This window comes from Saccoglossus kowalevskii, chromosome 6 (genome assembly GCF_978046115.1).
Source record: "Saccoglossus kowalevskii chromosome 6, keSacKowa6.1, whole genome shotgun sequence".
NCBI classification, from domain to species: Eukaryota; Metazoa; Hemichordata; class Enteropneusta; family Harrimaniidae; genus Saccoglossus; species Saccoglossus kowalevskii.
This window is the reverse complement of record NC_140646.1, coordinates 26,247,546-26,262,249: the sequence shown is the minus strand read 5'-3', so window position 1 is coordinate 26,262,249 and position 14,704 is coordinate 26,247,546. Positions and strand designations below refer to the sequence as shown.

The 14,704-nt window shown below is 35.4% G+C and overlaps 1 protein-coding gene and 1 long non-coding RNA gene across 2 annotated transcripts; both read right to left on the bottom strand.

The window, feature by feature from the left end:
* Positions 1 to 8,448: 8,448 nt before the first annotated feature.
* On the bottom strand, positions 8,449 to 9,304 carry LOC146742198 (uncharacterized). The gene is made up of 2 exons (XR_014929826.1): positions 9,111 to 9,304; positions 8,449 to 8,622 (listed from the first exon to the last, which is right to left on the bottom strand). It is a non-coding gene; the product is annotated as an uncharacterized LOC146742198 (long non-coding RNA).
* Positions 9,305 to 11,974: 2,670 nt separating this feature from the next.
* LOC144350880 (uncharacterized) lies at positions 11,975 to 13,446 on the bottom strand. The gene is made up of 2 exons (XM_078008948.2): positions 13,147 to 13,446; positions 11,975 to 12,842 (listed from the first exon to the last, which is right to left on the bottom strand). The coding sequence occupies exons 1-2, from the start codon at positions 13,195 to 13,197 to the stop codon at positions 12,543 to 12,545; spliced, it is 351 nt and encodes a 116-aa protein (XP_077865074.2). The 5' UTR covers positions 13,198 to 13,446; the 3' UTR covers positions 11,975 to 12,542.
* Positions 13,447 to 14,704: the final 1,258 nt, after the last annotated feature.

Sequence of the window (14,704 nt, the reverse complement as noted above, 5' to 3'; positions counted from 1 at the left end):
ATAATCGAGAGAAACAACGCATTGTACAAATCCTTTTCTTGAATTACTCCTTTACTGTCGGCAATGCATTTACTTCAGCCAGGGCTTCGGCTGTACGTTGGCTTCTAGTTTCGGTGCGCGCCCTCAACGACATTTGCAAGCGGCTCACCGGGTGCTGAGATTGTAATACAAATTTTATCTCAGAAGTATTGGGGCAGCAAATTCGCTGACAACTTTGACCATCGCAAACAATTTTGCTTACTTTCAAGTTTTGTAAAAACTTATAAACTTTTTTTAAAAGATATTAATAGCATTTGATGACGACAGAATGAAAGATAATATTCAAATTGTAGATCGTCTGCTTTCATCAAAAGTTTGCAAATTCGTAAGGAAGTTGGCTTACTGTCCAATACTTCTGAGACTTGCTGTAACACCAAACATGCCTCGCAAGAAGTGAAAAAGATTACAAAAAATAAAAGTTTAAAGGAAGACAAAACTGAATACGACAAAAAAAAACTAGAAACTAAAGGTGTATGAATGATATGAATCGTGTATTAACATGTCATTGCTGATATTAAATTTATTTTGAATTAAACGAAATGTATCCTTTTTCAGCTTCTAAGAGCAAATTCCGTCCATTTGTGTGCTAAATATGGTTCAACTTTATTTTTTTATCTTTACTGCCTTATTTGATAACGCATAGTAAACAATATCAAGTGACAGAATGAAAATATTCAAAACTCTAAATATCAATAAAATTGTTAAGATTGGTAGGTGTTTTTGTCTTATTTCAAAACAAGTGTTTAAATACAAGGCAGGATAGATTGAAATGTTTTTATTTTTCACAATAGAGATAAATAAATAAGTTTCATTCTTCGCCAAGAATATATGACTCATTTCTTTGTTAACGGAATTGTTTGCAGGACATCACATTCCGTTTTTCGTTTTCAATTTGTTCGGAATCGCAAATATTACAAAATCTCTCATCAACGAAAATTTCACAGTGACCACCAGTTACAATTTTCTGAAAGTGAATGCTGATGACTAAATGTTGAGTTACTATAGTTATAATTTTCTAATTTGATTATTGTTTCTATGTATGTTTTTTTTTAGTTCTTTTTTGGCCTGTTGTTATCATTCTATTTCCGTCGCCATTGCAACCTGAATAATTGTTTCAGTATATTATAAATGCTATTTGTACTTGATGTTTTTGTTTATAATTTGTGTAAAAGATTACTGTAAAACATGTCTTTGTAGCTAGCATGTTATTTTAGCTAATTTAGCTAATCTGTAATAATGTCACTAATTTAAAATAAGGGATGATTTCACAATGAGATTTTCCATACTTTAGCTAAATTAAGATTCAGTTAATTCATGCATGGAGTCAAATTCGCTAAAATGGCACGTAGCTATTTAAATATGTTTTACAGTATTATCAATATATGTCAACATTTGTGATGCTGTTCAGAGTTTGTTTACCTGTAATGCTTCATTTAAAAAGACTTAGTTTTTTTGTTTTGTTTTTTTGTGGGTTTTTTTGGCCAGTCGATTCAAATAATTGACTGCTTGTTTTTGAACGTACCAAAGGGTTTCCCCCGGCCAAGCTCGCTTGAGATGGCCATTTTTAGAAATTCCAATACAATACGATAAGCGTTCATTTTCATTGCATCACGCCACATGTCGTCACCATAAGCAATAATTGGTTTCATATGTTTGCCAAAAAGTGAAATAAAAGAGTAAAGTACCGAATTTTATTCCAATAATGCTTTCTTGCCCTTAAGTTTTAAACTACTCATTCCCAGGTCTCTCTGAATTTAGTATATGAAGTGATGACTAGTCCTAAACAGCTGTTTACAAGTCTGATTTGTAAACTATCATAATTTGAGTTATTTTCTGTATTATACAGTTTCAATTTTGTTGTATATTGAGCATGTTCGTTTAGTCAATATTGTAGACCATTTTTTTTTTATTTTGCTAAGAATCGCAATGTCGTCTGCATAACAAAGACTATTGAAAATGAGAGTTCGTTACCAATGGAGGAAAAGTAAAGAGACTGGGACTGAGGTTACAAGCTTTTTTTGAAGAGCGTTGGTCGCCGCGCGCGCATGTGCGAGATTTGTGTTGATTGTTCCCACAATCCAATGCGCTCTTCTGATGGAAATCACAAGTATGAGTTTTGACCTGGAGGCGACTTGCACTAATTACCGCTGATGACTCCTACGAAACCGTCAAATCCCCTAAAATATATCTAAATAAAACCTGGCAACGTCTCAGTTTGCACTCGTTGATCTGCGAAACAGTCAAAGTCGCCATCTTTGTTTATATGGGACCCATAGCTCGCGCATGCGTGGCGCGACGATTACCTTTAAGAATAAACAATTTATCAGATGTTCGACTGTTTTTTTAAACCAAACTGTTGTTTAGGAAAAATATTACATTATTTAAGATACGTGACAATTCGTGTGTGTTTTTAAGATTCTAGTGTGTTTTGGACACAGATTTATGTAATTATGTAAGCCTGTGTTGCATGGATCTGGCAATATATTGGATATAAATAGATACATTTTGACTTTGATGGATAGAGCGCCACAAGACAAGATTTATGCCGTATTATCGCCAATCGCGTGCGAGTTGGGGCTGTTTGTTCGGCAGTTAAATTTAAGTCAATTTTTACTCAAATTCAAACTCAAACCTAAAACAAGATAATAGATGCAATGGTCTTTTTAAGTGAAAACGAAACCTTCTTGATCCCAAAGGTGTACAGACAAAAATAAACTCCTCATTTCCGACAATGTGAACAAGGCTTTAGATTTCGAAGAAATGTGGATCCGGTTTTCATGGAAAATATTCTTATTAGATACATGTAATCCAAAACGTTTAATAAACCTCTCGGGTTGCCATGCCAACACAGAATATCTTTTTCATAAACTTGAAATCCTTGACATCCATAAACAATGCAAATATCAAACTTATTTCTTCATTTTCATTACTGTTTCATTACTGTTCATGCCCATTGGCCCAATAGTCTGCCTAAATATACTAATCCACCAAACTTGACAAATATGCAGTCAATTAAAAAATCTAATATATTTATAATCGAACATCATATAATTATCTTGGTATCATTTTTCAAAGTAATGGTAATTTTAAACTTGCCATTGAAAATCTGGTGATGACACAACGTGCATTAGGTATTCTCAGACAAACCATCACTTTACATAACCAAACACTTTCTATTAGTAATGCTTTACAGCTTTTCAAAAGTACGGTCTTACCGATCTTAATGTATGGCTCGGAAATTTGGGGGGCTTTTACCTTCAAGATTTCAAATCTGAACAAGATGATCGAACTTCAAGATTTATAAATCTAAACTTGATTGATACAGAAATATTGATTAATTAAGTTGAAAGTCAATATTGCATAGCACACATCTTATATTGACAGATCAAGTAAGTCTATATCAAGTTTGGTCTCATTCGGACAATTAGTTCACAAGATATTAATAAAAATTCAAAATTAATTAAATATGCAAATGAGCCTAAGTTGAAACTCAATATTGCATAGCACATAACACACCCAAAAAACATTGGAATTTACAGGATTTTGGCATTCAAAATGGCCGCCAGGCAGCCATATTTGATCAAATCAGAAAATAAATCCATGTGAATATGTTTACCTCCTCTCTGAGAAATATCAATGGACAGACAAAATCCATGATTAACAATCAAAGTGGCTGCCAGTCGACCATATTTTATCATTTCAAAAATGTAAAACAACGTGCATCTGTATGTATGGACCCTTTGTCTTTGTAACAAGTCTCAACAAAAGCGGTCAAGCCATCTCCGAGAAATGACGATGGCCACACAAGTACCGAATTTGACTGAATTTTGGCTTTAAAATGGCCGCCAGTCGGCCATATTTGATCGAATCGAAAAATAAATTGACGTGCATATGTATAGTTGACCACTAGTCTTTGTACCAAGTTTCAAAAACATCGGTCCAGCCATCTCCGAGAAATCACTCCGGAAGAACTGACGATGGCGAAACTACACGCTCCCCTCCCGGGTGGGGGCTTATAATATCCCTGCCGTTTCGGTGATTTATTTCGACATGTTTCACTATATTTACAACCATGGTAATCGCACTGGTTCAAAGTATTGCCCTACTATAAAATAGATATTTTGATCTCAAGTGTCCCGAGTATTGCTTATCCGTATGACAAAGCTACTTTATTTATAATATTATCTCATTTGGTTTATGTATTGACCATCTCTACGGATATAATATTATTTTGATGGACCATGTACTGACCACCACTGGTGAGATTATATTATCCAATATGTGGGACAAGTAAAATAATATTATGTCTATAGAAAGGGCCGATGTATCCTGCAAGTAGGATAAAATTATCTCTCCAGTGATGACCGGTTCATGGGCAAAATATTGTCCCTGAATGAGCCCAACAACATGGGAGATAATATTATCCCTGAGTGGTCATAGCAACAAGGGAGATAATATTATCCCTGAGTAGTCCCAAAAACAAAGGAGATAATATTATCTCTGGTTGGTCCCAACAAAAAGCGTGATAATATTATCCTTGAGTGGTCTCAACAACAAGGAAGATAATATTATCTCTGATTGGTCCCAACAACAAGGGAGATAATATAATTTCTGATTGGACCCAGCAAGAGAGATAATATTATTCCCGAGTTGTTCCAATTACAGAGATAGTTTTACGTAGTTACATAGTGATTTTCAAAATGTTTGTAATTTTGGGTTAAATTGTGCTATTTTGATTATTATTGCATTTTCTGCTGGTACAGTGAAATATTCATGGTCATAATAACTCCATGTTGCTAGAAAATACTGTCTCTGTTGCCAAATTGTATTTTAAAGTATTATACCCCATTGCCTGTTTATAAAATAATCAGATTGTTTTACAATTGACTAGGTTCACAGACAGACCAGATTAGTTTGGGTGACTAAAGTGTCAAGCTCGACTATATGAACACTAATCCGGTAAATATTAGTTCGTCTGCTCATATAATCATTAACGAATACATTAACATATATTTTCAACACTCATGACTTACTAAGTGATGGGGAGGCTGGTTTCCAACCTCTGTGATAAGGAACAATATGTGCTTCTTTACCACAACTCGCAGGTCAACATAACCCTGGGTATGCGACTGAAATACATTCATGGGCTTTGAAATGTGAATACTAAGCATTAGAAGAAGGCAACCAATGGCTTTTAGAAGGTCTTGTACAAGTTATGTCTCTATGAAGATCATGGATAATCTCCACAAGTAAGTTAACATCAGGCTTGTGCAAGCTGTGCATCAATTGATCTGATATTTAGCCCAGCCTTTGCACAATCCAATGATCTTGATGCGATCCAGCTCTATAAAAGCCATTTGGTTCCTATTGTCCTCCCTAAATTCCTTGTGATTTTTGTTACAGCCAGGTGAAAACTTTATATGGGGAGCTTTGCCAGTACATATACAGAGAATGTATACAAGAACAATGGACCATGATGAATATTCACATAAGGGTACCAAGAAAAGCTTTGGACCAAGAGTGTTCACATGTATATATAACAGAGAGTTTGGTGTGTTGACAAAGCCTTTTCTGCAGTCTCAAGGGTTGTAGTTAGACTTCATATCTATGAAGCCCTGCAAGATATCCAAGAAACATGAGCCACCAAAGTGCTTCTTAAACAGTTTTTGAGTGCATGTAGCATGCATAGATGATTGGGCGGCAGCCTGCATACTGATTGCATATCTTACCATGTCGCACTCTATGCTGATGTTGAAGGAATTATCCATGGCCTGGACTGTAGTCATTGAACATCTAGTAATACCTTAGGCAGTGATGAAGTCCACTCTTAGTAGAAGGGCACGTGGAACCCAAATAATCCAAAGGTTGTCATGAGCAATTGGGATGGTGGGTTTAAGACCCATTGTGACATCACCAATGCTTGCACCAAAACACAGTTTAATAGTGTTTCTGGTAGAACTGGCATCAATACCTTGTACAGTGTGTTATTTTGCTCATTTTCATAAAAGCCAAATGTATAGTTCTTGTACCAGTGACATAATTTTCCTTGTAGTTGGAAAACCCCACCAATAACTACTGATTTTGGTTGATCAAGCTCTGGTTATTGGTGATGACAACTGATTGCCACACACCTTTCACCTTGAGGGGTTAATCTTGTTAAGTTAAGCTTGCGACTGTACAAACTCAAGATATGATATTTGAACATTTGGTGGTTCTCTAATACCACTGCTTAGTAGCACACTTTGGCTTTGTTAATCCCGTGTACAAAAAAAGATGTTAATGATTTCACCAGGACAGACAGTATGACGAACCTGTATCCAGAATTATTTCTTCTTGGTTCCTCACATGAGCCGGAATCCCTGAAAACAGATTGATGATTTGTTCAATGCAGTGTCAGAAAAGTAGAAACCTTGTTAGAGTAAGGCAGTCTTTGAAAATTTGTGGATTTGTTGATTGAACTAATGTGAACGATTAATTGAGTTATTAAACATCCACGTCAGAAGTACCAAGTTCGGGGAATTTTCCACCTTTCTATCGAACAAAGACACACAGAGAATCGAATCGTGTCACATTTGGTCTGAGCTGCGTTGTTACTCTCCCACGGCCGCCTCAAGACTGGGCCTCGTCGAGAGCTTGCCACAACTAACTGAGATCACCTTTATTCACATTACAACTGTTAACCAATCACAGAGAAGTTTCAGAGCTCGAGGCGTGGCCTCCACACATATAGCCAATCCCACAAAGTAATCAACACGGCATAATGTCAGATTAATTGCCCCCGATGTCAGGACATAACTCTCATACTTATAGGTGTCTCGTTGACTTAACCAACTTTCATAGTCGACCATTATATCAGCCAGTTGTTCCAATCACTAATTCCCTAACATACGAATGAACCTGATCATGACAAGTTACGAGCAGATGTGGATTATCCAGGGGTCACCAGTGAAAGTCGCTATAACCGCAAAAAACTGCCTCACCGAAATACATGAAAATATAAATCATGACACTAACACAAACAGTTGGTCTCTAAAACCTTATTTTAATGCGGAAGGCAGGCTCACTGAAAATTAAGGGCTTTGGTGCTTACTGCCATAGACTTATTCATATATGCTTTGCCTCGCTATTGGAAGATAAGTGCCAGTAAGTGAAAATTACAGCAACAACAATGAAAGCCTCAGCGTTATGATCTGCATCCTGCACACTGACTACGTCATGCACAACAACTGCATCAATACAATAATACAATTTACTGCCATATATACATAAATACAATATCATGCTCACTGAATGTGTGAACAAGGTTTTGCTGGGGTTAAGTAATTCCATCTTCTGTGTTTCCGGTTTGGGTGGCATTGGTGTGGTATTTATAGTTGTATTGACACCCAAGGTTTGGTCTGCCATGGAGATGATGATTTCATGATTGTAGCAAGTCATCTGTCCAAAGGCAAAAGCATATCTCTTTGGGCCATTTATAACCCGAACTCAAAACCATTTTGGAACTAGCATATGTTTATTTGTTATATGAATTATCAAAAGCAGTCCAGGCATAATCCAGAAGTAACAGTGCCTGTATCTCAGATAATATAAACTGAATCAGATAGTACTCATAGAAGACAAGGAACAATTTTGTTAAGAGATCTGTTATCCTGGACAGACACACTACGCCCTGATGTCATACACCAAATGGTGAAATTCAGCTGGTTTTTCCAGAACTGCATAAGATTGTTCCATGCTATTACCAGCGTAATGGAGTTGACTTCTGATAGCTGATATTTCTGAAAGATGTTTTAGAATGGAATTAGCCATTTATTTGCTGGATAATACCAGGATGCCAAGTTTTGTTAGATGTCTGTCTGTTACCGTTGCTGGATACAGTATCACAGTTTGATAGTTGACTGCACTATTGAATTTAAAGACCATTCGTGTTATTGTGCTCAACACCAACATCCAAAGGTCCATTTGGGTTTACAATTTCAATCAAGTGGTAACTTCAAAGTAAAAAAAAGTCTCGAAGGCTAATCCAGGTAGCTTGCTCAACTCTGAGGCTAAAAACTAGGAAACTATCCTCTGAAGTTACGAGACAGGTGCTTCCTCAATCTGATTAAAATCTGATGTAGTGTACGGGCTTTAATTATTTTGGCTATAAACTTATTTTAATTTTATTTTTTATTACTTTTGTTATTAATGCTCTTTTATTTTATTATTTTACTTTGATTTTGTGATTTGTTTTAATTCCGCCCTACCTACATCTGATCCGACGCCGATGCAAGTCCCGTTCAAATCTCGCGTAAGTAACAGCCAATCACAGCCCCCCTTTTATACAGGCTGTCGGTTGCTTACAATGTATACGGCAATCTTTCTGTACATTATATATTTTGCCCACTTGAATAAACCATTAATAGAAAATTGCTAGTATATTTTTATTTGAAAAAGAAATTCCACAGCATTTTACAATTTTTGTCATCACATTGAATATTTTTTTCACTTCCAACAAATGTGTACACTTCCAGATACATCTTCGCCAGCCAAGGTTCGTTCATTCAGTCATCGCTTCAATTTTACATCACTGAGCATAATTATCTAGAATGGAAGCAAAAAAATAAGTAAATCGTAATGATTAAAACATTGTAAACAGCTATAGTAAACAATGCAAACTGATTTTAAATTGTATAACGGTTCACGGCCTCGACGCAGAAAATTGGAGCAAAAAAACATTTCCTGATCAATTGCGATGTGTTCCAAATAAAAAATATTTTATTCCAGTCCAAATCAGCTCAATTACTTTAATAAAGAGTAATTGTATAATGTACAATATGTTGATACAATTTGATGAATATTTACAGCTACGGCTTCAATACCGTAGACGATTTTGGCCCCATCGTCAACAAAACATCACCCGTCTCCAGGGCAGGCGACTGGAAAAAGACAATGGTGTTCGGTCGAACCGGTGGAAACAAAATCGTCACTCCCAGAATAGCTATGCAAAATAACGATCTAAAGTCGAACCATTCGAGCCACAATATTAACATAAAAATAACTTTTGTTGCATTTGACAATGATAAACTTACCGAAAAGCCGTGTTTTTCCCGGTCGCTAACGTCGTATCGGCCATTTTATTTGAGTGTGTTTGCCACCAAACTCTGCCCGGTGACGTCACCATGTGCACTATAGAAGGAGGTCTGTGATTCGTTGACTAAAATCGCCGATAGTGGGTCTCGTTGAAATCTCGTTACATAGGCATCGGGTCAGATGTAGGTAGGGCGGATTAAAAAAAAAAATCACAAAATCAAAATCAAAGTTCACCAGGAAAATGGCAAGAATTCTATGAACAATTAAATAATAATGCTACTGATAATAATACTTTTTTTTTCAAAAACAGATTATCTCTAACATCTCAGCTATGGAAGTAAAAGAACATTTTTACAATTATAATTTAAATAATGAGATATCTGAAAAAGAAATTAGGCTAGCCATTAAAAAACTAAAGAGTAAAAAATCATCAGGATATGATGGTTATTGCCCAGAATTACTTCAATACAGTTCAGACTTTCTAATTCAGCCACTACGTAAATTATTTAATATAATCGTGAACTCTGGTATTTATCCAGATCTTTGGAACATTAGTATTATCTCTCATATCTTCAAAAGGGGAGACAAAACTGACCCAGAAAATTATAGAGGAATAGCTGTTTCTAGTTGTGTAGGTAAAACCTTTTGTAGTATAATTAACACTAGAATTAGTCAATATACTGAAGATAATAACATTATAAACAATAACCAGGCAGGATTCCGTAAGGGATATCGTACTACAGATCAGATATTTGTATTGAAAACTATTGTCAACAAATACTTGAAATCAAAGGTAAAATTGTACTCTTGTTTCATCGACTTTCGAAAAGCATTCGATAAAATCTGGAGACAAGGGCTTTTCTATAAATTACTTAATAATGGTATAAATGGTAAAATCTATAACATCATTAAAAATGTATCTAAATACAAAATCATGCATTCGTTTCAAAAATAAAATTACACCCATATTTGAAACGACCAAGGGTGTTAGGCAGGGTTGTGTCATTAGCCCAATGCTTTTTAATTTGTTAATGACTTAAATAATTCACTAGAAGATTAATCATTAGATCCGGTTACATTGAATAACTGTAAAATTAGTTCCCTACTCTATGCAGATGATCTAGTGTTAATATCTGAAACAAAAAACGGTCTACAAAATGCACTAAATAGTTTAGAAGTTTGTCATAAATGGAAACTTCAGGTAAATCTGACAAAAACAAAAGTTGTTATTTTCAGACGAGGAACACTGAAAAAAACAGAAAAATTCTATTATAATGAACAAAATATTACCTGTATAGATATGTACAACTACCTGGGTATAAATATAAAGTCAAATGGCTGCTACACTGAAGCCAAACAAAATTTAGCAGATAAAACAGCCAGAGCAATGTATGCATTGAAACAGTTCCTACCACCAGAAACAAATTGTAGAACTTTCATCCATCTTTTTAAAAGGTGTATTCAACCAATATTATTGTACGGGTCTGAAATCTGGGGTCATGAAATTCAAGATTACAACAAATGGGACAAAACAATAACAGAAAAAACTTAATTGAATTTTTACAAACAACCACTAGGACTGAACAAATTTGTGGCAAACATTGCATGCAGAGCCGAAGTAGGAGAATTCCCACTCTTAGTAGATATTCAGATCAATTTAATAAAATACTGGACTCGTATCAGTAAATTACCAGACAATAATATCACAAAACAAGCATACCTTGAACAAAAGAAATCCAATTTACAATGGTACTCTTCAATACAAATAATGATGAACAACATGAACTTTTCACGAGAACAGAATGATTGGTTAACAAAACATATACAGCAAATTGGCAAAGTTGTCAAACAAAAATACATAAATTTCTGGAGAAAAAATATAACTAAAAAAACAAAGCTGAGAACTTATGAAAAATTCAAAGACTTATAATTTTGAAAAATACTTGGATGTGCTAAATTTGAAACTAAAAATTTCAATGACAAAATTTCGAACTAGTAATCACAATTTAGCAATAGACATGTGCAACCAAAAATACCTACTAAAATACAATTTGCAAACAATGTTCACAGAATGAAATAGATGAACTGCACTTTGTTATGAAATGTCCACAATATAAAGTAATACGCCAACAAATCATACAAGACATATTTCCACAAGAAACCCAGGATGATCTCCAGAAATTTAATTTCTTGACGACTTCAAAAGATGATGTACTAAGAAAAAAGATTGGCAACTATATTCATAATGCATTTCAATCAAGAAATAAAAATGCCATTTGATATGTAACACTTGCTTTATCTTTTTTAACAACTAACTTTCTTTTTGTAGTAGTAATCACAACTAATCTTTATTGCTATTAACCGATAGAAACATTGTATTTCTAAGGATGCAATAAAGTTATTATGTAAAATAATAAAATAAAAGGGCATTAATAACAAAAGTAATAAAAATTAAAATAAGTTTACAGCCAAAATAATTAAAGCCCGTACACTACATCAGATTTTAATCAGATTTGTGCTTCCTTAAATGGGTAAATTTGTTGGGGTTTTTTCACTCAGTTGGGCCTAGAACTCAGTATCCTCAATGAGTATAGAGTTTTCAGGCTGATGAGAGATGAAAAATCAAACACGTGTTTGGAGTCTACCAATGCTTTTTACCACTCCTTATTGTAAACTTACAATATGTCAACACAGAATGTCACTCTAAAGCTTACGACTTGGTCAGTTACCGTTAAATTAATCTGGGATCGTGAGGCCACAGTATTATTGTTTCACGTATATTATTCTTAATTGCCTCATCATGATTAGCATAAAATGTTGACTTGAAATCTAAGTTTGTCTGAAATTAAAGACACCAAATAGGTTGATGGAGCGAAAAAAAGCTACACGCTTTAATCAAGAATACAATGTTATATGTTTTCAACTAAAGCTAATCATTCATCCTCAACCTGTCAAATGACCTCCCAGATATGCTATATCTGAAAGACAGCACATAATTGAGCGTTTCCCGATATCCACACCAAAGCAGTGCTCTTGATGCGAGAGTTAATACGACTTACAGAATGATGGGATTAATTAATAATGAAGCACAGCTAGCATGCAGTCGACTGATATGTGAACACCCTGTTCGACAGACTTTAATATAGTTATACTACTTTTTGTCTCGTCCCCATTGTTCTAACTATGTTTCTTACTTTCGTTAGCGGACAGTTTCAACCTAATTAATTATGCATTCTTGTTAACGGTACTGTTTTATCAATAGATTAACAAGCCGGGACTGTTAATAATGAATGGGTTAATTTAAATATTCATGAGCACAACAGGAGTGAAAAGCTGATTAACATAACAGGTGGCCACTGAATGAAAACAAAGAACAAGGTGGAATTTTCATTCAATTATTTAAATGCGCAATGACGATTATACGATACATTTTAAAAACGTATTTCAAGTTTCATATTTCCTTTTACAAAATTCACGGACACTTGGGAAGAAACGGTTATGACAGTGGTATTAGATTTGTCCTCGTCTGTTGGGGTGGTGGTGGATATGTCATGCGTTTTCGCTTCTTTCGCAGTTTTCGGTTTGGGTGGCTGCAATGCGTCTGACACCGCTTTCGTCTGCTCGTCGCTCGTCCGCTTGTAGCTTCTAATTGCTAGACTGGAGTGACCCGTTCTTTCTGCTATTAGCTGCTCGTCGAAATTTTGCCGGAACAGCGTGGTTGCCTGTGTAACCTGTTTAATTAAAATAAAATACAATGTATCAATATGAAAGTACAATAGCTTGTAACAGTCCACCTCATAGCAATGTAAAATATCAATATATTGTTATAGTTCGTTCACAGTCCCTCTATCATAGATAGAGGGACTGTGGTACGTTCAATCGTTCAGCTTTTTTAAAACACGCCAAAGCAGTTTGCATTAAATCTTTATCGCGTGAAATGAATCCAACATATCGTGCCAGTGAATATAATATTTAAATGGTATTCCACCAAACAGTTTGCATGAAAAAATTGAGTTAACGAGTAGTGATACGTACCTTTCCTGAATGCCCAGTATGATAACCTTTTATCCCAGCGAGATCAGTCATCTGCTTTGCTCTTTCCACTCATTCCATGTTTTGACGCCCCATTTTGTAGCGCTGCGAGTTGTCTGGTTGTCTGTGTGACTGCTGGTATTCGGTGACTTGTTTGCTGTCAACTGGAGGCAAAAAACGGAATTCTTTCTGAATATTGCTCAGTTTAAAGTCCTCGGCGTCGTCCACATCAATTCGGGACAACCAGTTTTCCAAATCCCAGTCAATTTCCGGAGCAGCAAATTCTTGAGTTCACCCAACAACGTGCTACACTATTCTCACAAATAAGCACCAAATTCACGTGATCGAATGTTTTATATGCAATTCTACGTGGTCCAATCAGTGTTGGTTATGGTAATACAATAAAGTCCACTGTTGGTGGATTCTATTGTTAAACAAAACAAACTCTGCTGAGTAAATGCCGATTGGCTAGAGCTTTTCAACACATCTGTTATAGCCAATGAGCACGGCTGATAATTGCGGTTGACTACACCTGGTTTAGAATTGCGATTTACACAATAGCGCTGTAAACATCCGCCATGACCACAGGATTTAAAATAAGCCGTGCAAAACTCGTCAAATTCGCAGTATAACTTCGTTATACTACCCCTCCTCGTAGATTATACTACCCCTCCTCGTAGATTAATCTACTCGTAGGGGTAGTATAACTATCAGAGATCCTTCTGAAGGAACCAATCTTTTATCCGACCCCTGCTCTCACTCTATGTGGTGCAATATGCCTATGAGAAACTGATAGTACCATAAAGACAAGAATTGTTCAATTGTAGAAAAGATTTCACCCCATTAATCATTCTTACTGAATTTAGATTTGTTTAGAGCGGGAATTACCCGGAGAACTATACAGTGCGAACTTGCGCCGCATATCAACATGGCAATAATGTCATCAATGAACTAACGTGGGGCTGAGCATTATTTTCAAGGTGTTTGTGAGTGCAATGTTGACTACCGTCTTAAATATAGCTCCAACTGTTTTGAGAGCAATGGTTATACCACTAGTAATCATCAAGATAATGTAGCTTAAGCGAAAATGCAACCAGGTATGAATCTTGTTTTCACCAATATATACATCTTCGTAGGCTTGTTAGAAAGAAAAGTATTGCTATGGTGGTGGCGCTGAAGCCCTGGAATAATTTTTTTATTCATAGAAAAACGCCACTTTTACAACTACGGCAATGATTATCATATTATTTGGTCCTAGCAGCTGTTATCTATATTAAAGATATGTTGGCTCCGGATTAATGATTAATTGCATCAATACAAACAATTCGTTCATTAGCCAATCAATGACCTGCAAAAAGACTACGAAAATATCAGTAACTTATGATGATTGAAGTGAATGACCAGAAAATGTATATATAATATATATGGCTGACCCCACACTTTTATTTTCCGCCCACCGACACTTTTATTTTTTGGTTTCTTACAATTCATCTGATAAACTTTGGCGAAGGATCGTTTATGGATACTTGTTGTTAGATAGTCTCACTTTAAGGATTTATAT